Source organism: Chrysemys picta, chromosome 3 (genome assembly GCF_011386835.1).
Source record: "Chrysemys picta bellii isolate R12L10 chromosome 3, ASM1138683v2, whole genome shotgun sequence".
Taxonomy (NCBI): Eukaryota; Metazoa; Chordata; order Testudines; family Emydidae; genus Chrysemys; species Chrysemys picta.
In genome coordinates this window covers 140902095-140928857 of record NC_088793.1, presented here as the reverse complement: position 1 = coordinate 140928857, position 26763 = coordinate 140902095, and the positions used below count along the sequence as shown (strand labels likewise).

Sequence of the window (26763 nt, the reverse complement as noted above, 5' to 3'; positions counted from 1 at the left end):
AGAGGAATTGGGGGGGCATCAATCCACATTGCCCTTTATATCCTCCATTTGGAGCCTGAGGAGAACAACAGAGTGTGGACCAACAGACACTACTTGCTCGAAATCTCCCATCTCAGGTGCATGGTGCGCATGAGATGGGAGATTTCTAGCAAGTTCCTGGATCAGTTACACAGTGTTCAGCATCATTTATGGGCCCGAAAAAACAGTGTGGATTGGTGGGAGAGGATTGTTTTACAGACCTGGAATGATCAGCAGTGGTGAGAGAATTTCAGGGTGGAGAAGGCAAACTTCTTTGAGATCTGTGCAAAAGTGACCCAAGAGCTGCAGCGACAGTGTACCAACTTGTGATGCTCCGTACCCGTGGAGAAGCAACTCACTGATTTTATCAGAAGTTCCACAAATTGAGGATTTATTGGCCAAGTCGATTCCATTCCTTAACTAATATCCTCTCTAAGTTCTTACTAAGCCAGGATGATGTCATTTGAATAGCAAGACTATAACTTCTGAGGTTTTAAAGCTGCAGGCAGACAGCTTTGAAATGAAATGCTGACTCTTTAATATTGTTACAGTAGCATTGTGGGATAGCCGTTTCTTGCCAATAACTTAATTAATATCAAAACAAAGCAGTAACTAAAGTAATTTATTGCTATAAATTATTCACTTACAAGATTTATTTTTAGCCGTAAGTGGGAACTTTTTGTTTTTTAAAGAGCAGCAGGCACGCAGAGGCTAAATTAACTCCAGCCATGTGAGTTACATGGGTGGAATGTGTTATTTGCTGACCCATTGCAGGATCTCCTATTATTTTCCACAAGATTGCTCAATGGATTGGGTTACGAAGTTATTGTTTTCACTGAGAACAGTGGCTGCATTGATTTGAGTTTGTTAATGGTAACATAGCAGGGTCTCACAACATCCTGCCCAAGATTTATCTTACAAAATCATTAAGAAAAATGTGTTGCTACGTCATGTTGCTTAGGAAGACGTCAGGAGTGGTGCTTTGTTTTAACGATAGCTAAGAAGTGAGGAGCAGTATGCAAGTTTCCCAGCCCTCTGTGTCCATATCAAGTAGCTGAGCTTTCATTCTCCTAGTTTTTCTGATGAAAAATATTACACGAGGAAGAGGCATCCCAGGACAAGTAAAGAACGCCTCTGAGCTGTGCAAACTGTTAATGCGATTCCATCTACTGCCTACTAGTGTGATAGCTGGAATCCATAGTCACTAAAAGTATATAGAGAAAAAATACGAATAGGCTGAGCTGCTGAACTGGAATATTATATTGTATTTAATTAACATGGGGAGCCATGTGCAGAGTGCAAAGTGAAAATGATAAGCTCTAATCTAAAGAAAAAACAAAACAAGAGTCGAGTTACGGTGCTAGTCAGAGGGACGAAACACATTCATCTAACTGTGTAAATGTTTTGATAGACGCATAAGACTTTTTAAGATAGGTGTCAGTTACTTAAAGGTTATCAGAATACAGAGAAATACATTGTTAGTGCATTGCTCAGTTTTAGGACATTAATTGGAAACACAATTTAAATGATATCACAGCAAAATATTCTGCTCCAATTGCTGTGTGGATTGGTGGGAGACGATTGTTTTACAGACCTGGGATGATCATTTCTTGCTTTAACAGCATTTCTTAATCACATTGGCAATATAATACCAAGCTAAAGTGAAAGAAATTGAAAACATATCATGATTGGCCATTGCGAACCATACAGTACATATGTTGTATTCTAGCTCACAATGTATCATTGAATGTACCACTGCATTTTATCTCATGGTTTTACCTTCAAGATGGTAGTCTTGACTGTGAACACTGGTAATCAGTTCATGTACCAGATATGAATTTGGTTGATTAAATCTGAATAAAACACTCAAAACATGACCCTCCAACAGTCGTCACTGAAAAGTGTCTGCATCCTTGTAAAAAATAGAGATCTTTCACATCAAAACCGACACGCACTCAAACTGAGCCTTAGGTGATAGGTTTGATGCCTTCACAGACCTCAGCCTTTTGGACATAAAGTTTGGCAAACATTATGTCCAAAGTTTGCTCACCCCTTTGGAATGCCATTGACCTCTGTTTCCAGCTGGCTTTCCTTGTTTACCCTGTCCTCCCTGCCCTAGGGCTTATTTAAATTGCAGTTGAGTGGGGAAATAAAGAGGGTTCTGGTGTGTGGTTGTGTCAGGGCCAGAGTATGGGTGGCTTGGCTTAGGGGCTAGTGTTGGGCATGGACTGAGGGTCCAGGAGCCAATTACCAGCAATCAGGCCGGGTTGTAATGCCAGGAGAACAGAATCAAGAGCCAAACTGTAGGGCAGGGACCAAGGGTAAGGATCATAGACAACTCATGCCTCCCCATGCTGGGGGGACACAATCTAGAGGGGAAGACATGTGACCGCCCATGTGTGTCCTCTGCCTAGTAAACTCCACCTGCCCGGCGCCCAGCTGGGGCCGCTGCACTCTTCCCACCCCACGTAACCTGGGGGGTGGGGACATCTGTCCGTCTCTCCCTGCGCCTCCCCCCGGCATGTTTGGCCGCTCTCCCTGGCAGCTGGTGGGGAGCCACTTCAGTCTGAGAGCCAGTGGCAGCCTCCTTTCTGCCCGGGCTTGGCTTCCAGGGACAGGGGCCTAGCGAACTGGAGGGGTGGAGGGCGGGAGCCATGAGACAGTTATCAAGAGTGAGATCGAGCCAGAATACTGGGAGGTCAGGATCAGAAGGCAGGAACAGGTAAACACTGGACCAGCAGTGCATGGCAGGATGAAGCCAGTTGTACAGACAACTTCTGCTGTTCTTCAAGTGCTTGCTCATGTCCATTCCAAGTTAGGTATGTGCGTGCCGCACGCACCATTGCAGGGCCTGACAGGTTCAAGCTTATCAAAGTCTAAGTTCGGGTTTTCTAAGGAGGTGTAGCCTAGAGGCTGGGGAGGGGGGCGTGAAGGTAGCGTTAAGCCACCTTTCCCTTCCCAAAGTCTGGGCTGCTGTATGGGCCAGTGTGGCCCCTGATATAAGTTGAAAGAGCACTGAAAGGATTCTGCAGCCCAGAATTGCCTGCACTTCAAATATTCACCCTACAACTCCTAGCATGTCCCTATGGCTGAGACTGCAGGGTGGGAGGCATAGGGCTGTGTGTACCAGCTCTGAGCTGCTCCTGCATTAGGGGAACTCCCCATGGCTGCTCCGCCATTTTTATGATGGAAGGACATAGAGGGGCAGTAGCAAGGGCCTCAATCCCTAATCTTCGAGGGATGGTTTTCTCCCAATCCCTAAAACCAAACTGCAAGTAAATCCATCCCTAGAATCCAGTAGGGTTTTTACAGCCCCAGGCACAAACTGCTTTTCATGCTTTAGAACAGAAACAGCCTGTGGGCCAAATTTTGCCCTGGTGGGGCAACTCCAGTGACTTCACTGGATATGCTCCTGTGTACAATAGGGCTGAATTTGGCTTCATTTTCAGAGGGACCTCTTAAGGAAGTCCTCTTGTAGCTAAGGGTACTCAGCCCCTCTGAAAAGCAGGCCACTTACTTAGGTGCTTAAATGTGGATTGAGGTGTCTAACTTTAAACACTCAAGTTTTAAAATTTGAGCTGTATCTCCCCTGCTGCTTTGCATCACTCTGCCCTATCTCCACTGAATGCTAAGCCACACCGTATATTGTAATAATGGTAGTCAACAGGAGCCAGCGGCACTGCAGCTATTGAAACATTAAATACAGGCGCTGAGAAATATTCAAGGTCATTATTGTGGTTTCCATGGCATTATGACATTTTTAGAGAATGTCTTCTTCACGCTCCAGGACGCAGCCATTTTCCTCTTTTACATAATAATGACTAAAATGTCATCAATATTGAGACAGAATAATAGTATACTGGAAAGTACAGGAAACAGGATGTTTCAAGTATTCATTTGCTTACAGACTGTTCCTGGCACCTTCATTTAAACATTAGAACACCTACCAACTGTAGTTGGTATTAATTGCTGAGGATAGTACGTAATGATTCTCTGAAGTAAAAGTGCTTCATTGTAATTAATAATTGCAATTCACTGTACTGCCTCTATTAGAGACACCAGAGACCTTAGACCTGTTATTTGTTTGCATCCAAATAATTTTCAGTCTGTGAAGTATCAAAGTTCTCAGTAAAGCAGATCAACTACTGGGGGAAAAGCTGCACATACTTTGTACATACAAGGGCTTTGGTTTGATCCAACTGGATTGAAGCCCTTTTGTAGTCATGAATTTCCAAAACTTTGAAACTGGTCTGCATAATTCAGGCAAATACATATATTTGACATTGAATAGATGTATTCGACCCACTGGTGACCTGGGTGATCAGTTTCTAATCATGAATGTCAAATACCAACATAGGAGACTTTGTGAACACTTCAGAGACAGATATTTCTTCACTTGTGAGATTTGTCAAATATTTTTGAATACAGAAGAGATTAACAAATTATGGGACTGTGTAATATGCACTTTGTAAAGCCAAAAGTCTCTGTATTTGGTGAACACAATATATTCAGAAAACAATGTGCACCAGTGTAATGGTTTTTCTCTTTACCTTGTACTTAACACTTACAGATAAAAATACGACAGATACCATAGCAACCATTGTATCATGCTGCTTTTAGGACAGAGAAACGCACACATAGCACATTATGATATTATTGTTGTTCAAAATAGATCGGGGTTCAGCTCTTGAGGCCAGCATATTTTCAATATCTATCCAGTCCTGCAATGTACATAGGTCCCCAACTCTTCAAAGCACTTAAACATATGCTTAACTATAAGCACATGAACAAACACACCCCTCTGTTCAGCAGAGTATTTAATCATGTGCCTCCATACTGTTGACTTCAATGAAATTTACAGATGTCCTTAAAGGTACCCACATTGCTGAATACTGATGGGATTATTCATGTACTTAATGTAAAGTGAATGCTGAAGTACTTTGACGAATTGGGACCTTAGCTCAGATCCACAAGGGCACTTAAGTGTTATGATGCTAAGCATTGCAACACCTAACTTTTAGGTGCCTAGAATATCACAGTAACAACACTGCCTTAAATGCAAGGAAATAGTTGTCCCATAATCCCTAGTTTAGTTGATAAGGAACAACTGGCATTTAATATCTGAGACAGCCCATAACACCTAGCACACAGTTTCTAGGCAACCCCCCGTGTTAGAGTGATTTGTCTGAACAGCATCATGCCAGGTTGGCCAAATATCCATAGGCCTATTGGGCTGATGTTGGAAGCTGTGCTAGAACGCCCAAAGCCACAAAGTCTTTTTGGGTGGGTCTGCATAAAACCCCACTTATCATTTGCTAAGCTGTAGAGACATTTATTTGTCATTTTATTAGTTGATAAGTAATTAATCTCTATTTATTACACTACAGATAGCTTCAGTCAATTTTTATTTCAGTTTGCAAACACTGTATTGATATGCAGTTTGGACTGGAATTTTACAGTCTGTGTCTAAGCTCCTGGAAATAGGGAGTTTACAATGGGAATGGTGCCACAGGCTTAAGGCCTAGAATTACTTCTCGTGGAGTCTAAAGCAAAATTTATGTTGACTTCAGTGGGAACAGGACTGAACCTATGGGGCCTGATCCTGAGAGGTACTGAGCACAGTCCGCTCCCACTGACACACGTTCTGTATGACTGAAATACTGCATGAAATGCTGAGAGACAAGTCCAAGAATATGACTGGGATAAAAACTCTGTATGATCATGGCTTCTCAGGGAAGGCTAGAATGTGAATGACACATTTAAAAATAATTAAAAATTGGGAATGTATTGATCAGTAATCAAGATAACTAGAACATGGTGGAATTACTGCAGAATGTGTTAACTTGTAATCTTTCATTTGAAGAGTCTCCAGATCTACATAGGATGCTATTGTGAAGTATACATATGTCAGCACTATATATTGCTTTAATGCTGACAGATGTCTTTAGATATTTTCTTGCTTTCTTCGCTAGGTAACATAATACCCTTAAATGCTGTTGTTTGGTTGTGGGGGGTGCCTTTCCATAATACTATTGTTTTAGTGTTTAATTACATGGTTCACACACAAAGAAGAAAGGTTTTAATACTAATACTTGATCTGTGAGTGTTTATGCTATTACCAAAAGTCAACTGTACTTTGCGGTTTAGGGTTAATGAAAAGAATTTTTGGATTTGTATTTGCTTTCTGCAAAAGATTTATACCTCTATGCCCTAGAGATTGATTTAACAACAGGTTTAAACATAAAATCACTATAATCATCAATTGTGTGCAGTGCTAACATGATGGTTTCTGATCTCTGCAATATTATAGTGTTACTGAAACAGTTAACCTGCTCCCATTGCATTCTGTTGAATTAAATTGGCCTGTGAAAATTTGATGGTTGATCTTAATTTTCTGTAAATACAAATTTAATTTTGAATAATTTTTCTCCCAGAAATGTTATTTCTGCCTCCTTTTAGGCTTCTAAGTAAACAGAATACAATTCTAAATGTTATATCAGACACTGTTAAATATTTTTATATCTACACAATATAGAACATTAACCTGTACAGTGCTTCCAAACACTTACTAATGTCAGCACTCTGAAAATGTAAAGTGCTGTAGAAATGCCATGTCTTAGTAGTTGTAATTGGGAAAATTAATTTAGCCTTTCTAACAGTGATCAGATGTACTGAATAACAGTCAGAGACATAGAATATTGCTTGCTCTGCATCTGTCCACCTATCTTTTTTTTATCCTGAAAAAAGAAAAAATACAATTTTAATGTCTGAGTTTTTGTCTTTAGTTTTACATTCTTGTGGGGTTTTTTTATATGAAGCAAAACATTTTCTTCTCTACAGATAAAAATCCTTTGCAATTATCATATGCTAGATCACATCTACTCTCTTAAATCTTAAGTGTCAGAAAACTCAAGGTCTCATCTTCTAAGAGGGCTACAACTGTAGGTTTTATCCGGTCCCATACGAGCAAAGACATGTGGAGTTCCCCTAACCTGTACAGCATGGGGTGGACAATAGGGTTGGGTAGTTGTGGAGATTTGAGTTATTTTGCACTGTTGAGGAACTAGAGGGTTTTGACATCTTGAGGGCAGGGGGGGTCATACATAAATCTTGGAACATGAGGTTGTCATAAGCACAGGGCTATGTGCAGTGCATGTTCAGTATATACCTAGTTGTTGTTGAAGTAAATTCATAGAAGTGAAATCTTAAGGTGTCTGTGAGAACCATGTGGTTTTGTAATGAAAGATGCTCTGTGGATGATCAGTGTTTGGCTCTGGATTTATTTAGGCTAAGATTCAAATATAAGGTCAAACTGGGTTGCAATGTGGAGTCCAGCTAACCAGATACAATATTACACTTTCTTTACAAAATTCAACACCGTCTAAAACCCCCAAATATTACATAGATGATTAAGAAATGTCAGAAACATTTAATGGGTTCAGTTACCTGCCCACTGCTGTGTACACTTCCAGCACTAATTGCCACCCCACCCCACCCCTATTGTGGATTCTACCTTAACTATGAAGCTACTGCTGCTCCATAAAACTCCAGTGGTGCCCTCGTGGATGCTAAGAAGACTAAAGACCCTTCATGAGGACCAAGACATGCCTTCAGATATTGCCGTAAAACACTTTAACGTGCCTGTTCTCTTGTCATGTCTGTGACCACGTACACCTGTATTATGTGTTCAGATAATGCTATGAGTGCTCGTTTTTCAGGTGTATACCTATATTGTGTTTGTCCTGAAGCACTCATGCCATGAATGAAAGTTAGTTCTCTATAATATAGCAACTTCCATGTTTCATTCTCCCACCAACTTGATAAAAGCTCTGCATCACACTATACAATATCTTCCCTTTATATATTTTTCTTGCAGACAGGTACAGAACAATGAGCTGCTAATGAGTTAATCAGAAATACACTTTCTTTTCCCGAGGCCTCCAGGTGTCTTGTACCCAGAAAATTGAATGATTTTATGCTTTAAGGGAGCAATACGTAACAACTCTGTTTTAGAATAGCATCCTATCCTCATTGAAATGGGTCTGATCTCCCAAGGTAACTTTTCTACTGAAAATCAAAAAGTCTTTTGATTTGGGCTCAGCAGACTTCCAGAGATCTGAACACTTTGGACAATATCCTTATCTTAAATTGTCAGATGTTGTTGAAGTCAGTAGGAGCTGAGCACATCACAGTAGTACTTGGCCTTTTGTGTGTAATGTTCAGATATCAGGGTATCCTGATTTTAAAGAATTAAAATGTGGCACTGTGAAAAAAACTTTCCTTTTAGAGAATTTTTTTTAATGGTTACATGAGAAAAATACATGATCATATTTCAAGGAGGGTATCTCACAGGCCTAAAAAAAAAAAAAACGAGGAGTCCTTGTGGCACCTTAGAGACTAACAAATTTATTTGGGCATAAGCTTTCGTGGGCTAGAACCCACTTCATCAAATGCATGGAGTGGAAAATACAGGAGCAGGTATAAATACATGAAAGGATGTGGGGTGCTTTACCAAGTGTTAAGTCAATCTAATGAGATAAATCAATTAACAGCAGGATACTGAGGGAGGAGAAACAACTTTTGAAGTGGTAAGAGAGTGGCCCATTTCAGACAGTTGACAAGAAGGTGTGAGTAACAGTAGGGAGAAATTAGTATTGGGGAAATTAAGTTTAGGTTTTGTAATGACCCAACCACCCCCAGTCTTTATTCAGGCCTAATCTGTTGGTATCTAGTTTGCAAATTAATTCCAGTTCTGCAGCTTCACGTTGGAGTCTGTTTTTGAAGTTTTTTTGTTGAAGAATTGCCACTTTGAGGTCTGCTATTGAGTGACAGGCCTCACTTAATCAAAACTGCCTTACGGTCATCAGCATTATACATTCCTAGATTCTAAGTCCAGAAGGGACCGATATCATCGAGTCTGACTTTCTGCATAATACAGACCGAAGAATGAAACCCAGTTATTCCTGCACTAAGCCCATAACTTCTGTTTGACCTACAGCATATAGACTTATGCCATTATAATGACAACAGTTGTATTTGAGAGTCCATATTTCCTCCTTGTATTTTGAATAGAAAATACCTGTCAGGTTCATTTCAGACCAGTGGTCCCCCTTGTTTTCTGCTCCGCTTGGGGCAGTCATGGGCACTCTAGCCCATGGGGAAATCATGAGCCCTTTACTAACTGTTGTAAGTACAGGGCTGGGTATTGCACAAAAGGAGCACACCATGTAGTGGGGTGTGGAAACAGGAGTCCCCACCCGTCCAAATCTGTGACTTGGAAATTAGAGGAGTAGGAGAAGTAGGATGAATCTCTCAGTCGCACCCTGCAGCTGTCAAAGAAGCCCCTACCTCCACCCATGATCTTGTGGCAGGGGATAAAGGAAAAGGAAATAAAATAATTAATTGTTGGATGGATAATTCTGGACCCACTTTCCTCCTTTGTGGACAGGTGAGGGAGGTGAGAGCGAAGACTATCTTGGTGACTGTCTCCAGTGGCAAAGATTCCTGGCCCCACTTTCCCCCCCCCTCCCAGATCAATGTGGAGGACTTCTTTCTGGCACCCGTTGTGGGACAGAAAATCCAAGTCCCGTTCTTGTCCTGTAGCCTGAGCAGGGGGGAAGGAGAAACCCTCAGCAACATCATTCCTGGGGAGAGAAGATTTTGACAGGTGCGTTGGTTGGGTAGGCAAAATGGTGGTGAGAGACTGGTGTGTTTGTGTATGTGACAAGAGGGTTGAGTCTTCCTTACTGACTGGCATCAAGCTGCTTTGGTCAGGGGAGAGGTGACTGGTGTTTCTCATAGCAGGCCATGTGGGCTGTGTTTTAACACTCAAAACTTTAAATGTGATTCTAGTAGAAAACAGTGATTGGTTTAGTCAGTAGGTGTGCTAACAGCATTACACATCACATATAACAGTGATAGTGCTTGGAGTGAACGGACCAGAGAGCACTTTGATGAACGGTGAGAAAGAGAAAGTGAGTGGCAAAGAAGAGTGAAAAGGAGGAGATGGGGAGTAAGATATGAGAGAGAAGACGAGAGGGAGGTCAAAGACAACAGGGGAGGAAGAGAAAATCAGAGCAGAGAAGACAATATGTATCCTGTACCCAGAGACAACACCTCTCTCTAGTTGAGAGAAACCACTTTCAGGAAATAAGGCACCAAGAAGTAGCAGAAATGACAGGACAGATGTTGACTCATGTGACCTGTGGAAAAAATTGGAGAATGTCCCGTACCTATGGTGAGTGGTGTCTATCAATACCTAATACCATCTTTTTGTTAAATGTTTGCATAGTGCGTAGCACTATGGAGCTAGGACCTCTAGGTTTGACCACAATACAAAGAAATCATCATCATCAAATGTTTCTCCCTATTTCTTCCATTTTGTCCCCTTGTTCTTGTTATTGGTGGTCACAGCTCCGCTTCAACAATTGTGGCTAAAAGAACCCTGCACTGGGGAGAGACTATGATAGCTTATGACAAATGTTGACTTTTAATAATGCCTGTTGTGCAGCAGACTATTTCCATGAGCATTTTCAGTGAACACAGCTGGGCACACCCACTTACAAGTTCCTTGCATTTAAATTGATGATGAATATCTACACACTTAAAACCTCAAGCTTCACAGTTGCTCAGGAAGATAACTGGATTTACAAGCAGGGTATTCTAAAGGAAAAACAACAAACAATGCTGTCCTGATTTACAATCTGTAGGATTCATAATGTTCAGGCAAATGCATAAGGGATTTGCTAGTCCTGAGTTCTCAAATCCTTTATGATACTGTACATCTGCCTCAGCTAGGGAAGGGAAAAAACCCAGAGCTTTACCAAAAGACAATTCTGCTTATAATAGTATTACACATTCCTCTGTGCACTACTCACTGTAAACAGTGTGAACTGCCAAATTAATTTTAAGGGTAAAATCCTGCCCTTTTGTAGTTAAGCACAAGAATCTTTGAGTTTTAATTATCCAAAGTGAGTTTGGGGGGGAAAGTGTCTGAAATTACACAGTATCCTCTCTATTGAGATATCAGGGTTTTACCACTGCTCAAGACCATTTAGGAGGAATTTAGATTGTGGCTGGTTTTACTACAAAAGCCAAGTCAGCCTCTGGGAAAGAACATATTTTGAACTGGAAAGCTATTGAAAGAGTGGGCAGTCCTTGCAAAGTACCAGAGATCTGCTTGGTGGAGACCATGAATCTTCAGGCACCCTGCAGTTAGAAAGCTGCACACTGCTGCCAAACTTGTCCACAAGAAGGAATGAAAGGAGGGAAAAAATGGAGACCTTTCTTGTGCCTTCAGCAGGACAGAGGTTTTACTGAAGATCTTAAAGTCACCGTCCAGGAGACAAGCTAAGGGCTAAATTTGGGGACATCCCCTGTGCATAGGGAAGTGAGGAAGGTGCAGGGATCTTCTTTCTCAGGATAGCCATTCAGGGGTAAGATACAACACAGATCTTGGGTTCCCTTGAGTACCGGATCGGGGGCTCAACTAGCATGCCCAGTGGCACTTCATGACCCCAAGGGAGTGTGGCTAATCATACTGGCGGTGTTGCCAGGTCTGTGTTACCCTATTCTCCTGCTGGCATCTGGCAACAAGCATACTATAGGAACAGCAGGTACTGCAAGAGCAGGGGCCACTGCTCAGTGCGCTCCTTCTCTCTGAACCATTCCACCCAACATATCCACTTGCACTTCCCTCATCAGTACACCTCCACATGTGAAACCTGAATCTGTAAATGTGCCGGCCTCATCCGCTGGAAGTTCGTTGTGTATCCCTGTGATCCAGTTAATTATTTTTTCAGAATGACACTGGATCCGAATAAGCAAATCAGTTTGTTCTTTTGAAGACTAAACCCTTGTGTTGAACACCAGTATTGCCAGTGGGGGAAATAATTAGACTGGTGTCACTAGACTTTCATTGTTGTTCAAAGGCTGCTCACTTTGCTACAGGGTGGGTTCTCCATTTCAACAGATGAAAAGACATGTTCCTCTTTACTGCTGCAACTGCACACCTGGAGGTTTGGCTGGGAACATGCTCTGAAGAGTCACTTTGAATGGGTTATTTCATGGACATTTAGATCTTGTTACTGCCATGCTCTTAGATGAAATTAAACAGTTTGGCGTAACTATTAATCATTTCAATTATTTTCATAATTCCTACTCCAAGGCAGCTTTGTATTTTTAGCTTCTTAGTCATATCACATGGCTAAGATTTTCAGAGCAGAGTCCAAGTCAGTGACAGAAACAACTTGCTGGGAAAAGCTGATTAGCCTGTAAGCCAGAAGTATTTTCACAGTGACCACTCTTAGTCATTTTGCTGCTTCCGATTGATTGCCTTTATTGAAGGAGTAGCCAGCATCCCCTGGGCAAAGTCCTACAGAAAAGGACAGAAAAAATCTGTCCTGTCTGAAATTTGGAACTAGCAACAAAAATATAGGAAGAACCCTCTTCCAAGAATCAAGGATGTTTAACGGGCCAAATCTTTACCCAAGCAAGACCCCCAACAGTCTAATCCTGAAAACAAAGGCAAATCTCCCACCGAAGTAGTGACTTAAATCTTGAAGTCTTTATCAGGGCCAGAGCTCCCTCCACACCTCAGGCTCCTGGGGAAGGCAGTCAAGGCCATGCCTCCAGCCCCCTCTAGTGTGATGTGTGCACAGGGTGCAGTTTCTGTGCTCCACCGAACACAGTGCCTGTGATTGTCTTGCAGGGGACATACAGGGTGGGTAGACTGTTTGTATCCTTGTGTCCCATGTAAGGGCTAGGGAAGGGCTAGGGAAAATCTGATTCCATGTCCCTGCAGCTTGCGTCATTAGATGCTGGAAGGGAGGGGTGTGGCAGGTAAAGCAACTCCCAATAGGTCTAAGAAGGTTCAAGTTAAAATCCTACCTTGACATATGCTTTAAACTTATACCATCTATCAGTCCCACAACATGTAAATTAACCCCCCTAACACTGCCTTGTATCTGTAGAGTGATCTAGTACAGCATTTTATTCTCACCTCTAAATCTGGCCCAGTGGTTGTTATTCCAGTGTCTCTGAGCACTTGGTTATAGGTGTATCAGCCTGGATTTTAACACAATGCATATATATAGCAAGGCGACTACTGTGTTTGGGCAAGTGGCTGAGTTACAGTGGTTGTGGGAATTTCCTCCTTTTTGTTCATGTAACCCCCTCTCCCCCACCTTAATTTTGCAGTCATGTATTATTTAATTTTATAGGCCAAATTTTGTTTTCATTTATAATCAGTGAAAATCAGTGGAGCAACTCTGGATTTACAAAAGCATTCAGTGAGCACCATCAGGCCCAATATTCTGAACAGTTTGTCAGACCAAGTTCAGCCTTGTTGTAAGCAATGCAATGCCATAAAAATCAGTGGAGTTATATCAAGGTTGAATTTGAGTCATTCCGTGTGAGTCTGGTACAAAACTTAACAAGGCTAGGTCTGTAGTATTAGCTATGCTAACATGGCTACAGCAACATGAGCTCTTCTGTCCCAACTTTGACCCTTTTCCTTTCTGGTGGCAGATTTAGACATGTACAAAATTATTTCCAGGTGAGCTTTTTTTAATCGGAGAGCTGGTTTTTGCATTTGCAAATTGCAATAGGGTAATGCTGCCCTCTTCGTATCTTTCTAATGCAGAATGTTACAGAATTATAAAACAGCTGAGACCAATTTTGATTTAACCATCTCTTGGACAATGCAAGAGTCCAACAGTTTTGTGTGACAGAGTGAAAGACATAACTGCAAAATTAAACATGAAAGTGAACACAGGTGCCCTGCAAATATTTTCTGTTATTCTGAATTTACAATAATTAATTTTCTTCTCTGATTTCTCTCTATTTATGTAGTACAAGAGAGACATAGATTTTAAACTTTTCAACAGCAGTGTTCTTGTGGTACCCATGGAGTGTGTATTGGCTCAAAAGTGCTTGGCTAGTTCCTTATACCCAATTTCTTTCACGTACTCCTTTTCCCCAGAGGGCTGTTTTTGAGATTATTTGAAAATAAGTATAATTTATACTTCTGTAACAGCTTTCATCTGAAGGGTACCAAAGCCTTTGCAAAAGTGGGTATTATTCTCCCCATTTTACAGCTGGAGAAATTGAAGTACAATTAGGTTAAAAGCACTTTTGAAAATGCCACTAACTGTGTTTTTAGACACCTAAATACCTTAAAAAAATCTGGCTCTAAGTGACTTGCCTAAAGTTACGCAGTAAGTCACTGAAAGAGTTGTCTCCACATGTTCAGTCCCTTACTGTCACCATTAAGCATTGTGCCTCCATACACTGCATTATGAAAGAGTGATGTGAAAATGTGACTGTTGATATGGTTTACCGGCAGGAACGGCGATAACTGTGATTTCCCCCCTCACTTCCACCCCCAAAAGTAACCTGAGCAGCAAACTAATTCACTGGACTCGTGCTTATAATTGGAATATTGAATGAAGTTAGGCTCTTTCTGCTTGCAAACTGTCTGTGCTTACAGTTTTATCGAAGTTATTCAAAATTATTAGCTGAGTCATTTCTACACATAGTTTTGTGGGTCTGTAGACTGTTAGTGAGCAGTTCTTTGTGAGTTGCTGACATCTGAGCTGTTTGATTTGTTTTTATAGGAAACATGAGACGTGCTATTGCTTCTATTCCCTGCTCAGATGATCATAATTCTTAGAATCAGTACCTTGGTCTGCATACGCACTGCTTATGAATTCAAAATTCACCTTCCTTGATACGTTCTAATATTCCTTAACATTTTCATTATCCTTGAACATTCCAGTGAGTAATCTCATTCATTAGAAAATTCATGGAAAGCAAATACAGAGGAGAGACAAACACAGTCCAAGAGTGAATTCCATTATTCATTTCAGATATTATTTGAGGGGAAATGTTTTGATACACGGGCCCAACACTCTTTGTGCCAGTGTAATCTTTTATAACCCTTTGCTCATCATTATGGCATGTTCTTTCAGAGTCAACTTTGTTTTTCTTATCAAGTGCTTTTGTTTCTTGCTTTTCTTTCTGTCAAAACAGGATGCTGACATGCTGGCAGGTGAAGAGCAAGCCTGGAAAGAAATCAAAGATGCTGTAGCTAAAGTGGGAGACCCAAGGTCACAAGAAGGTATCCTTTCAGTGACAGGATGAAATGTATACTAACAATCCATAGTGCCCATCTTGTAAGCTTTTGCACCGCATTTGGGGTAGAAATTTTTTTTCTTCAATCTTCCCTTTTTTCTTTTCTTTTTTTTAAATGTACTCTGCATTCATTTGAATCATAAACCAAATAATATTTTAATTGTACCAATGAATGTCATTTTAGGGTGCTTAGCCTATACACCTTTACCTCGATATAACGCTGTCCTCGGGAGCCAAAAAATCTTACCGCATTATAGGTGAAACCGCGTTATATCAAACTTGCTTTGATCCACCGGAGTGTGCAGCCCTCCACTCCCCCCCCGAGCACTGCTTTTCCACGTTATATTCAAATTCGTGTTATATCAGGTCGTGTTATATCGAGGTAGAGGTGTAATCTCATCATGGCAGGGACTGTCTACCTCTTTATACAGCACTTACCGTAACATGACCTTTATCCTAATCAGAGCCTCTAGGCACTACCCTAATATAATGCATGAGTAATTATAATACTCAAAACAATTGTTAAGCCAAAACTTAATGAGACTGTCTTGTACTAATAAATCATGCTAAGGCATAATGGCAGCCTTGTAAGTGTTTAAAGACAATCACAATGACCAAGAAATGCTGTGTGGGAGAAACAGAGATTTTTGTAGCTAACAATAGGCATATTGGTCTGTATTCCTCCTTGCACTTACTCCATTTATTTCAGTGGAGTTACACCGGCCATGAATTTGGCTCATGAACGGTGGCAGGATGCCTTGCTGTTTTCTGGCATCTTGGTACAGCTCTAGAGCAACATAGGTCAGAATCTCTGGGTGCTCCATTTTGGCCCTGCAAAAAAAGTTGTTTGTTTAGAGATGTCCTAGGCTGGAAAAGAGCAGATCGGTTTTGTACCATCATTTTCCAGAGAAGCTGACCTCCATTTGCCAAAACATAGGATTTTCTTCTAATCAGAGGAACCAATTTATTAGCACAAAGAGCGGTCACTAAGTTTTTGGTCTAACACTGGGCACAGTTCTGGCATGTTTACTCACATAGTACCTTGATTTCCGTGGGATTACTTATCTAATAAGGTGTATGACTCATTATAAATTAGAGTGGTAGAACGGGGTTCTTAGTCTTCCTTTGGCTTAAGAGAAATCGAAGACCACATAGTCATTGTAAAAGCTGTCTCTGATTTTCCGTAGTTCACCATTCAGATGCCATTAGTCAGGGGTGAAAGTAAATTAAAGGATTTACCGGTATGCTGGAGTCCTGAGCAGGGGCGTGGCCTCAACTGGAAGAGGTGTGGCCTCAACCGGAAGAGGCGGGGCCTTTAAATCACCCCCGAGGTACCAGCTGCAGAGGCGATTTAAAGGCCCACGCCTCTGGCCACTGCTACCACAGCGGAGCTCCAGGCCCTTTAAATCGCCAATGGAGCCCTGTCACCCTTATCCCGGGTCTCTGGCAGCCTGGCTTGAGCGGCGATTTAAAGGGCACAGGGCTCCTGAGACGGGGATCCCTGGGCCCTTTCAATCACCGCCTGAGCCCTGGGGTAGCGGCGGCAGGGCTCCTGTGGGGATTTAAAGGGCCAGGGGCTCTGGCCCCTGTGGGGATCCCTGGGCCCTTTATAACGCTGCTCGAGCCCTGGGGAAGCGGTGGCGGGGCTCGGGCACTTGATTTAAAGGGCCGGGACTCTGGCAGCGGGGTTCGGGTAGTGATTTAAAGGGCCCTGGGCTCCGGCCGCTGCAGGGAGCCCGGGCCCTTTAAATCACCAGCCTGGGGAAGCCAGTCTGGTCCAGCATCTCTTTCACCTTTGCCGTTAGTGAATTCAAGCATAGAATAATGTGAATGTGTCCTTTGACCTGCTTTTTAGCCAGAATTGAATCAGACCTTTGATCGTAGAGGCATAATTTTAGACATACAATTTAATGTGGATGCTAAATTGTTGGTACATCTAGTTGCTTGTGTAATTAAAACTATTTAAATGCCTAAAAAGTGCAGCCAGGGTATACGTGTCTAAACGGGTGCAAATGCAGGTGAAATTAAATGTGCCTCAGTTTAATTGTAGGAGAAAAATTGTATATGCAAAATAAAATTGTGGGCCATTCTGACCTTTTGCTGGGGTCATTAACCAAAAGTATTCATTTGAGCTGATATGTTGGTATTTAAAAATGTAACTGAAATTGTCGTAGCAGAAGGTGTCAGGACCATCTTAGAAAAGCAATCTCAGCTGTTTATTTATTTGATTTTTCTCTTAGGGATGTGCCACCTGAAATGTTTAATCTCTCTTCTCATCAAGTCCCAGTGTTGCAGCAGTGTAAAATTTTGTCTTCTGCAATATCAGAAGACCGGGCTTGACGGATATATTTGTCCATTCACCAATAGTTAGTAGGAAACTTTTCCTGCAAAGGGGGGCATTTACCCATCAATTTCTGCAAATGTTACACTTTCTTTTCAAACAAACAAAAGAGTTTTTAGAATGTAGGGTTGGGAACGTTAGCACCTTCCAAATCTGCACAGAGATACCCTTAAACAACAAATGTCCCATATTCATGATTAAGCACACAAACTGAGCAGTCAAAGCTGAGCACAGGGCAATTACCGTGGCAATGGGGAAAAGATCACTGCACAATGGCTGCTACTCGAGCCTAAGTTACAATTGGGACAGCTAATTTCTCCATTGCACTCGAACTGCTGACTGCAGGTTTTCTGGCTTGTGATTATGCACTTTACTGGCCAGAATTTGGCCTCAGGAGGTTTGGAAGATTAGACTTTTCATATTAGATTCTACAGAATATATGAAACAATATCTTGAGACATGAAAACATCTTGAGTGATGCTGAGCATCAGCTAAGATGTTGATCTCTCTGGAGTGTCAATGCTTTATGCTTACTACAAACATTTTATCAAGTGAAAATCATCTTGCTTTCTCCTGTTCATATTCTATCCTTAATCAGCCATAAAGAACACAGTGGTGTATGCCTGAGAGAGAGAGATTCAGGGTATGTCTTCACTAGCAACATTAAAACGCTACTGCAGCAGGCTGTGTAGTCGTGGCACCGGTAAAAATAGAACACCCCTATGAGAGGAGTAGCTACCCAGCGCTGGTGCACTGTCTACACTGCCACTTTACAGCGCTGAATCTTGCAGTGCTCGGGGGGTGGGTTTCACCCCCCGAGCGAGAAATTTGCAGCGCTGTAAAGTGGCAGTGTAGACAAGGCCTAAGCTACATATCTGAAATGACTGTATCTAGCCCTTAAAAAGAGTTTTTATAAAGGATTCTATAATTCTATATTAAATTAACATCATTATTAATATTATGCTAATATTTTCTCAATAGGCATAGTGTAGGAATTTTTGTCAAAGTACTGTTTGATATACCTGTTTTATAGTTACTCTTTTTAATTAACATTTCAATATACACCTCTACCCTGATATAACGCGACCTGATATAACATGAATTCGGATATAACACGGTAAAGCAGTGCTCCGGGGTGGCGGGGCTGCGCACTCCGGCGGATCAAAGCAAGTTCGATATAACATGGTTTCACCTAGACCATCTAGACCATCAGGGATGGTCTAGACAGTATTTGGTCCTGCCATGCGGGCAGGGGACTGGACTCGATGACCTCTCGAGGTCCCTTCCAGTCCTATAATCTATGAATCTATGAATCTATAAACCTATAACGCGGTAAGATTTTTTGGCTCCCGAGGACAACGTTATATCGAGGTAGAAGTGTAGTTCCTGAATCTTGTGTGAGAAATCAATATTCATAAACCACATCATTGTTGGCAAATAAAATAATGATAAATTTCTTCCCTAATAAAGTGCTTTCTATCTAAGGGTCTCAAAGCACTTAACAAACAATTAATTTAATGTCACACTAACCATGCCTTATAGGTGAGTATTATTGATCCTGATTCAGCAAAGCACTTAGGCATGTTGTTAAATTTAAGTACATGAGTGTTTCCATGGTCAGGTAAAACTCATTCCCTCACCCTGGGAGTACTCATGGAGTGCTTGAGTGCATTGCTGGACTGGGGCCTGTGCTGCTTTTCAGCATTGGCATGAGTGTGGACCTGTGACCCCCTGACCTGATCTTAGGGGAGTTTGTTTTGCAAGATTAAACTTTACATTATGTGCTAAGCAATACTAAAATGCTTTAAATAGTAAAAATGGAAACCATTACAGCTGTTATGACAGTAGGGAAACATAAAATATATACATATTAATATTTAAAGTAGATTTTACGCAATAGGTTTGAGGCCTGTAGGCCTGAGGGTTAGCATGAATGCTTGACATTCATAAGATTTAGCAATATATAGTTTGTGATAAATAAGTAAACCAACAGAAGAACAAAAAGAAGTTTAAAATAGTAGATTTGGGGGCTTATAAGTATATGTAACCAGGGAGCTAACTGCATTGATGTATCATGACTACTGGGAAGCGTATTGACGAAAATATTTTGTGTAAGCAGCTAGAACATTAATTATGGTTCCTTGGAATTCCACACATGGACAGGGGTTGAGTCTTGATCAAACATTGTCCCAGCCATGTGTGGGTGTAAGAGAAAAGGTGTATAAAAATGGTGTTTGCTTGACCCTAGTTGAGTACATGGGGGTTGACAAGATGATGCAAGCTGCACTGTCACCTCCACTTACTACTTTCTTCTGTGTTTGTTTTCGGTGGTCTCTAGGAGTTTGTGAATATGATAACACTACATATCTTTAAGTTGTATGTATCTTTTTGTGGAAATGCATTAATACTTTGGGTTATTTGGGTTTTAAATTAAGTCTTCACGTCCATATTTATGTTACTCACCAAACTCACTTCTTATAAAAGCTTTGTCTCCACCTGAGTAAAGAACCTGTCATTAGTGACATGTGCAATTTGCCTTCTGAATTAATCAAAGGCTACAAGAGGTTAAATAAATTGTGAAGCACTTTGAGATTCTTGGATGAAAAGTGCTATATAAGTGCACAGTATTATTATTTTGTTTGCCAGGGTATACGTTGGTATATATGACCTCAGTGGGATTGCTCACATGCTAAAGTTAAGAATATGCCTAAGTGCTTTACTGGATCAAGGCCATAGTATCCATTTTACAGATGAGAAAGCTGAAAACTAGGTCTGATTCTCTTTTTGCTTTTACATGGGCTTTATGCTAGTGTAAGTCCATTAACTATCAAGGAGTCATTTGTGATTTACACTAGTGTAAGTGAAAGGAGAATAGGTTAAGTAACTTCAATACATGATGAAGATCAGAGCGGTTTGCAATAGTGAATGCCTCATTCATTTGAATGTGAATCCCAATTCACTTTTCCAACATACCTTCTTGTACTGGAGATTAAACCTTCTTGTATTGGAAATTAAAATATTCTTTCTCACCAAGATCCTTAAACCGAAGCGACAATCAGACAGTGGAACTGCAACGTTTTCTCTGTTATCCATGAAACCTGCAGTGCCGCTTCTCTGACACAGCCAATTAGATCACTGACAAAACCTTGCTCTCCAGAACTGTTTCAAATAAAAAGAAAATTAGGTATCTGCAGGCTCAGTTTTAATTTCACGAGAACACTGAAGAAATCACTGCAACTAGGAAAGGTGTTTAAGAAAATAATAATGTTTCAAATAGCCAAAGAATAATTGTAGCGGGGTTTTGCTTCAGTTATATATTAAAACAATAATAATACATCCTCTCATCGTGTCACCTTTCCTTTACTCCTTACCACTCAAAATGCGGCCTTCGTTAGAAGATGGTTTGTTAACTGTAAACAAAATTTAGTTACCTGAGGTACCACTTAGGTTTTTTTAAGTATGTTTTCAGGAGTTGAAACAGAGCCTGGAATAATGGAATCTCTTTTATCTTAATGCCCCGTGGCTCTTATTCCTTGCTAACAACATTGAAACTTGTATTTTTTGTTTGATGAAGAAGATGAATCCTTAACTAAGGTTAATAACAGAGTGGGAGCAGGTTCTGGCAATGTGCCAGGCTCTTCTAAATAACAATGCAGATCGTCTTCCAGACACAAACATCTATCTGCTGAAAATGCTTGACTGCGCCATGGATGCCTGTATTAATCTCAGACGTTGGGAGGAAGCCTTGCTTTACGGCAACAGGACTCTAAAACCATACAGGTAAGAGTTGTGATGACAGTGGTTTATTCAACTGTCCTACAGGGATGGTCTGTTTATTAAAGCTAGTATTTCCCCCCGGGAGACCATTCAGTTAAGGCTTATCACTGTTATTCCTGAAAGTGCTTTGGTGCACACCTTCAACCTCAATTTCCCAGTGTGCTTTCTGGATTAGCATATGAAATAAAATATCCATTCTGCTTGGATAGTCAATAGGACAGGATGTGAAATATTAATGGAAACCACAGCAGCAGCTCTGATTAGCCACAGTAGCCTTTGTCAACATCTGATCTTTTTATAAGCACATCACACCCATCATTCCATCACCAAAAAATCACTTGTTGGTAGAGACTATCGCCGTGGGAGCTCCTGTGTTTGAAATTAAGGGTGATGGAATTAATGTAAATGAATTAATATGAAGTGTGAAGGAAATAGTAATGAATAGCCCAATGTTTGAGGTGGTCGTGCCCCTCCCTGGTTTGCCAGCGCTGGTTCTTGTGTTAAATGCAGGGGGAGATTCTGAGGGCATTGGCAATATGTGTACATTGTGGCTCTGGCAGCAGCTCTGGCTGTCATGTCCATCTAACCCTCTGGCTCTGAATTCAGGAGGCTAGCCGGAGTCTGTGCTGCAGCTGCAACATCCACACAGCTGTTTTTCATGCACTAGCTCCACCCCCACTAGTGTAGACACTACACTGTCTGTCTACACAGTCTGGGAGGCTCACTCCAAGTTGCAGTGTAGACATACACTCATAAGCCAACAGAAGGTGCTATGGCTGATCCTGCTTTATGTGGGTAGGGTTTGGGATTCATTGGGTCCCAGAGCTGTCGAACAGCTCTGGGCAGTCTGGTGGAGGAGAGATGGGGAAGGAGCTAGGGCATGGCTGGCATTGGCTTGTGGCTGCTGATGCCAGGTCTTTTGATTCTGAATGTGGTGAGTGTTCACAAGTAAATGAAGTGCCTGTGTAGACACTACACCGTCTGTGCTGGCCCTGTGCGTGGTGTAATGCATTACAGCTGTGTAAACTGAAAATGCAGTTTTTCATTACAGTATCTATTTCTTCTCTTAGTCCTGCCTCATCATGTGATATTGCAGCACACAATGAGGCTCCGTGACTGCAGTGAAATGTCCGGGGCATGGAAATGCAAAACAATGCATGCTGCTGCGAACATGAATATCTCACACCCGGCACATCTTTGATTTCAGTAGGCTACTGACAATGTTCTGCATTTTGCTTGGGAAACTGTCCCACTAGCATACTACCTCTGAATAACTGAGGCTTTGTCTACACCTACGCACCTTTTAGCCACACAGCTGTGCCACTAAAAGGCGCACAGTGTAGCTGCCTATTGTCGGCAAGAGAGACCTCTTCTGCCAACAAAAAACGTCCACCTCCCATGAGTGGCGGCAGCACTCTCCTGCCAACAAAGCGCTGTTCACACCTGGCTTTTTGTCATTCGGGAGCCTGGGGGGAGGCTAACACCCCTGAATGACAAAAGTTTTGCTGACGAAGTTCCAATGTAGACAAAGCCTTAGACAGGGACTTGAGGTGCATCACAGCACCATATTGTAAGAAGTGCTTCCTCCATATTATAAGAAGCAAAAGGTTTGCATAAGTTGTGGGTTGCAAGAGTGGCAGAAACCATACATCTGTAATGGCCATGACTTGTTATAACAAGAGGACACGAGTGCTTTGAAACACCCAAACTTCTTAAGGGTGAAAATCATCCCTGTTCAATGGGCCAGCACAAACTACATGACCACACAAGTCCCACTTAACCTTTCAAAATAGGGCTTAAGTGGAACTTGAGTAAGGCATAGGTATTGCACCAGCTCTCCGCGCAGGAGCAAATTTCACCCCAACTAAATGCAATGCCCATTTGAATGTTCACTTAAAAAATCCTCCCTTGTCTTTTCCCTCGAACCTATTAACAATGACTGTCAGGCCAGCAGTACTAAGTGGGTTTCTCCATATATTTCACAGCATAAAGATTACAGTAAGACAGACTGCAATTTCACTGGGTCTTTTCATAAACCTTCCCCCGTTTGTTTTCTGGGGTATGCTCTAGTGTTCAAACCACTTAATACAGTAGGGTTATTTTTTTCCCCACCCTATACATTCAGCTAGTGTCTTTTGTGAAATGTTACTTGCATGAGAAATTTGACCTCTTTTGTACCTCAAGGAAGTTGCCTTTAGTCTTCCCAGATCCGAAAGCATTTTCTGAAGAGAGACGTTTTCAGTTTTACTTTATTTCTTTTTACCTTCAAGCCATCACTACAAGCTTTAACACACCTGACAAAAAAATCCTCAGTTTCTCATTACAACAAATTGCGCCCAACGCAGCAAGAGAGAAAATCCTAGGAAATCTTCTGGGATACATTGAATTTCTCCTGTTGAATCAATCTACTGCTTGGCTGCTCCTGCAGTTCCATTACAGCTATCTATTTTCCTTTTCTCAGGTCTGGAAAAAATATTCATACTGTTCTCCACAGGGATCACTGAAACACTCAAGCAGTCCGTATACATGGGCAATGATTGCTACAATGGTAAAAGGCTCTAAAGAATTGGTCAAAAACAATTTTAATTTTAAATAATGTGTTTATTATGTGTGTCCCATTATTTAACCAGCAGGATTAATATTTGCTGCGGCATGCTCGATGCTGTTTTTAATGTATATTTTCACTACAATAGTTACTTAATTTTCAGAATCATCCAGTTTATGCAACTGGCACAGACAGTTGGCTAACCTGCCTAAAAAACGATTTATCAAACGTATATATTCAATAGCTACCTTCAAGTTGTAAGGAATTGTAATATTTTATAAAAAATAGTGTCTGGGTGCTGCTGAATATGTCTAGATCTTTGAAAAGAGAGAGGAGAGCTGACAGCTGTCAAAATGAAAAGCTACTGATTAGTTTGCCCTAAACCATAATTGTCCATAATTTGTTGAAACCTACAACACATACTTTCACTGAACAGTCTAAACCAAACAATTCTACACCGCTTTTCATGTAAATTCCAGAGTAACAATTTGTCTGTCCAAGAACCTTAACAAAAGTTAACAGATATTTACTTAAATGAAAACCACCCCATATCACGGTCAGCACTCAACAGCTTGCAAAAATAAACTTCCTTACAAAAATCCTCATGAGCCCTAACCACAAAAATAACAGAATATCAACAAGAAGTGCTAGTCAGGTTTGTCATGTCTCACTTAACACAGTCACTCTCAGTTTTCACTCCTACTCATAAAGGGCCTGATCTGAGGTACTTACTCAGGCAAACTCGTACTAAATTAAATCTGAGAAAGGACCTCAGGATTTGGCCCATAACTACAATCAAATCACATATGCTCCGTCTACCTCAAGCGTCCCGTAATTAACTCCAGACAAATACTGGAAGTATGCATAAGCAGTGCCAATAAGCACCTGGTATAAAAATCTGCTACATGACATTGGCTATAGCTAAATGTGGCAGAAGTTAGGTTACGGCACGGACATATTGGACTTAAGATGCAAGATACGCAGGGTAAAATCTTGTTCCCCCCTCTGAATCTGGAGAGGGCTGCAGGTTCTGTTGCAGAGGCCCTGAATCAGCAAAGCACTTACACACATACTTATGTTCGTCCCTATTCATCACAGTCAGCACTTAATCATGTGCTTAACTTTAAGGTCCCATTCCCTGCAGATGGACCTGCTGCTAGGGTGACCAGAAGTCCTGATAAAATCAGGACTGTCCCGATATTTAGGTGTTTGTCCCGTGTCCCGATATTTCACTCCGCTGGCAGCACTCGGCTTTCTTTTTTTTTCCCTCTCCGCCAGCGGACACCCTCCCCCCCATGTGTCCCAATATTCCTCTCCTCTGGTCACCCTACCTGCTGCTATCTTGGTCAACAATCCATTGTCCCCTAGGCAGCAGCATTAGGGGTTATTGCAGACTCAGGGCTGTACAGTCTCAGGGTTGAGGGGAGCAAATACCTTTTGTCCCAAGGCCAGTGATTCAGTCTTTGTGGGGAATGAGGAGAGAGGATTTCAATTGGATTTCAAGTCTGTCTAAAGAGAGAGCTGTTACTTCAAAGCTGGACTGGAGAATATCGCCTTAAACTGCCACTGAGTCTATGCACACAAACAAGAGACACTTGTGCATAGAGCAGAGCACAGCAGGACTCAGAATATTTTCTGAACAGATTGTTGAATTTTCATGAAGTATTAATGAAATGTAGAGCAGATACATCTCATTTAGAATTCTCATCTAGCAAGTTTGCCAGATCCTGGTCTTTAAATATCTCAACTAAATCAGCAGACAGATGAATACATTTATGATTAATACAATTTCTTCTCCACAAACCATCTTTATGTAAAAAGCTGAGTAGAAGTCAGTAGCTTTGGAACATACTGCTCTAGAAATAGTCACTGAGTTTATCTTTTCTTTTAAAGCCTCCAGGAAGGCTCCATGATAAAAATGTCATTTTTTTATTTGATTGATTTTTCTCTTCATTTAATGTGCCTTACAAATAAGCCCTGCACTTTGATGTATGTGTCTTTTGTAATAAGTGTGTGATAGATGCAGTGGCTAAAGACAGTTAAAATAAAACTACTCTTGATGTAGTCTACAGGATTTGTAGCTGAAAGGCATAGATTCCCCAGTATAACATGGAATTAAGAGGCGCACTGCCTGTACTTTCTACTAAAAGTCAATCCTCCAAGAATACTGCAATGAAGCAAACTGTTGAGATACATAGCACCACTAGGGGATGCTGGTGCTTAAGGGTTTAAGTCTAGCAGCCAATGGGCATCTTGTGAATGTGGGAGGTTCCAAAGAGAGTTGTGATGGACTGGAGAATATGTGAACATATTGATAGTTCAGTGAACAAAGTTCAGTGGTATTGTCTTGATCTTATAACCTCTGGAGTAAACATAACATACCTCTCTGTTCACCCTAGATTAGAACAAATAATTGTGAAGGTAAAAAACAAAGACTGTAAGAGACAAAGGGAGAATAATATCCAGCGTTTCTCTCTTATTTATGGTTTGTACAAAATGGCAACATATGCGTATATCTGATATTTAGAGCCAAATGCTCACTGGAAGAAGAGACGCGGAAAACTATAACAAAAAATTAATGAATGAAAAACTGCCTAAAATAATACAGTCTGTGGGGAAAGGCATGCACAGAGGGTGTGCTTTCATTCCATCGAAAAATTCAGAAAACACAAGAATTGAGACATGCATATGGTAAATTCCTTCGTGATGTAATTGATCACTTTGGGGCTGGAGTTAATAAATGTGAAAAAATAGACCCAACATTAAGGGTATTTGTGAATGAAGTCATGACTAGAACTTGAACTGAGACTCAGGAATGATTTCGTTGGATTGATAAAAGATAAACGAGCAATTAAATTACAAGCTTTTCAGGCAGGGGCTGCATCTACCTATGTGAATGTGCAGTGCCCTGGGTACTGATCCTGATTAGAGCATTTGAGCAGTTGCCATA

At 41.2% G+C, this 26763-nt stretch overlaps 1 protein-coding gene across 11 annotated transcripts in view; it reads left to right on the top strand.

Annotated features, from left to right (window-relative positions):
- SMYD3 (SET and MYND domain containing 3) overlaps positions 1 to 26763 on the top strand; it is a 635613-nt gene that overhangs the window by 540541 nt on the left and 68309 nt on the right. For all 11 annotated transcript variants that reach the window (XM_065589166.1, XM_065589169.1, XM_065589168.1 and 8 more), the window contains 2 exons: positions 15049 to 15136; positions 21097 to 21271. In XM_065589166.1, coding sequence (XP_065445238.1) covers positions 15049 to 15136; positions 21097 to 21271 — 263 coding nt within the window. The remainder of the gene's footprint in view (positions 1 to 15048; positions 15137 to 21096; positions 21272 to 26763) is intronic.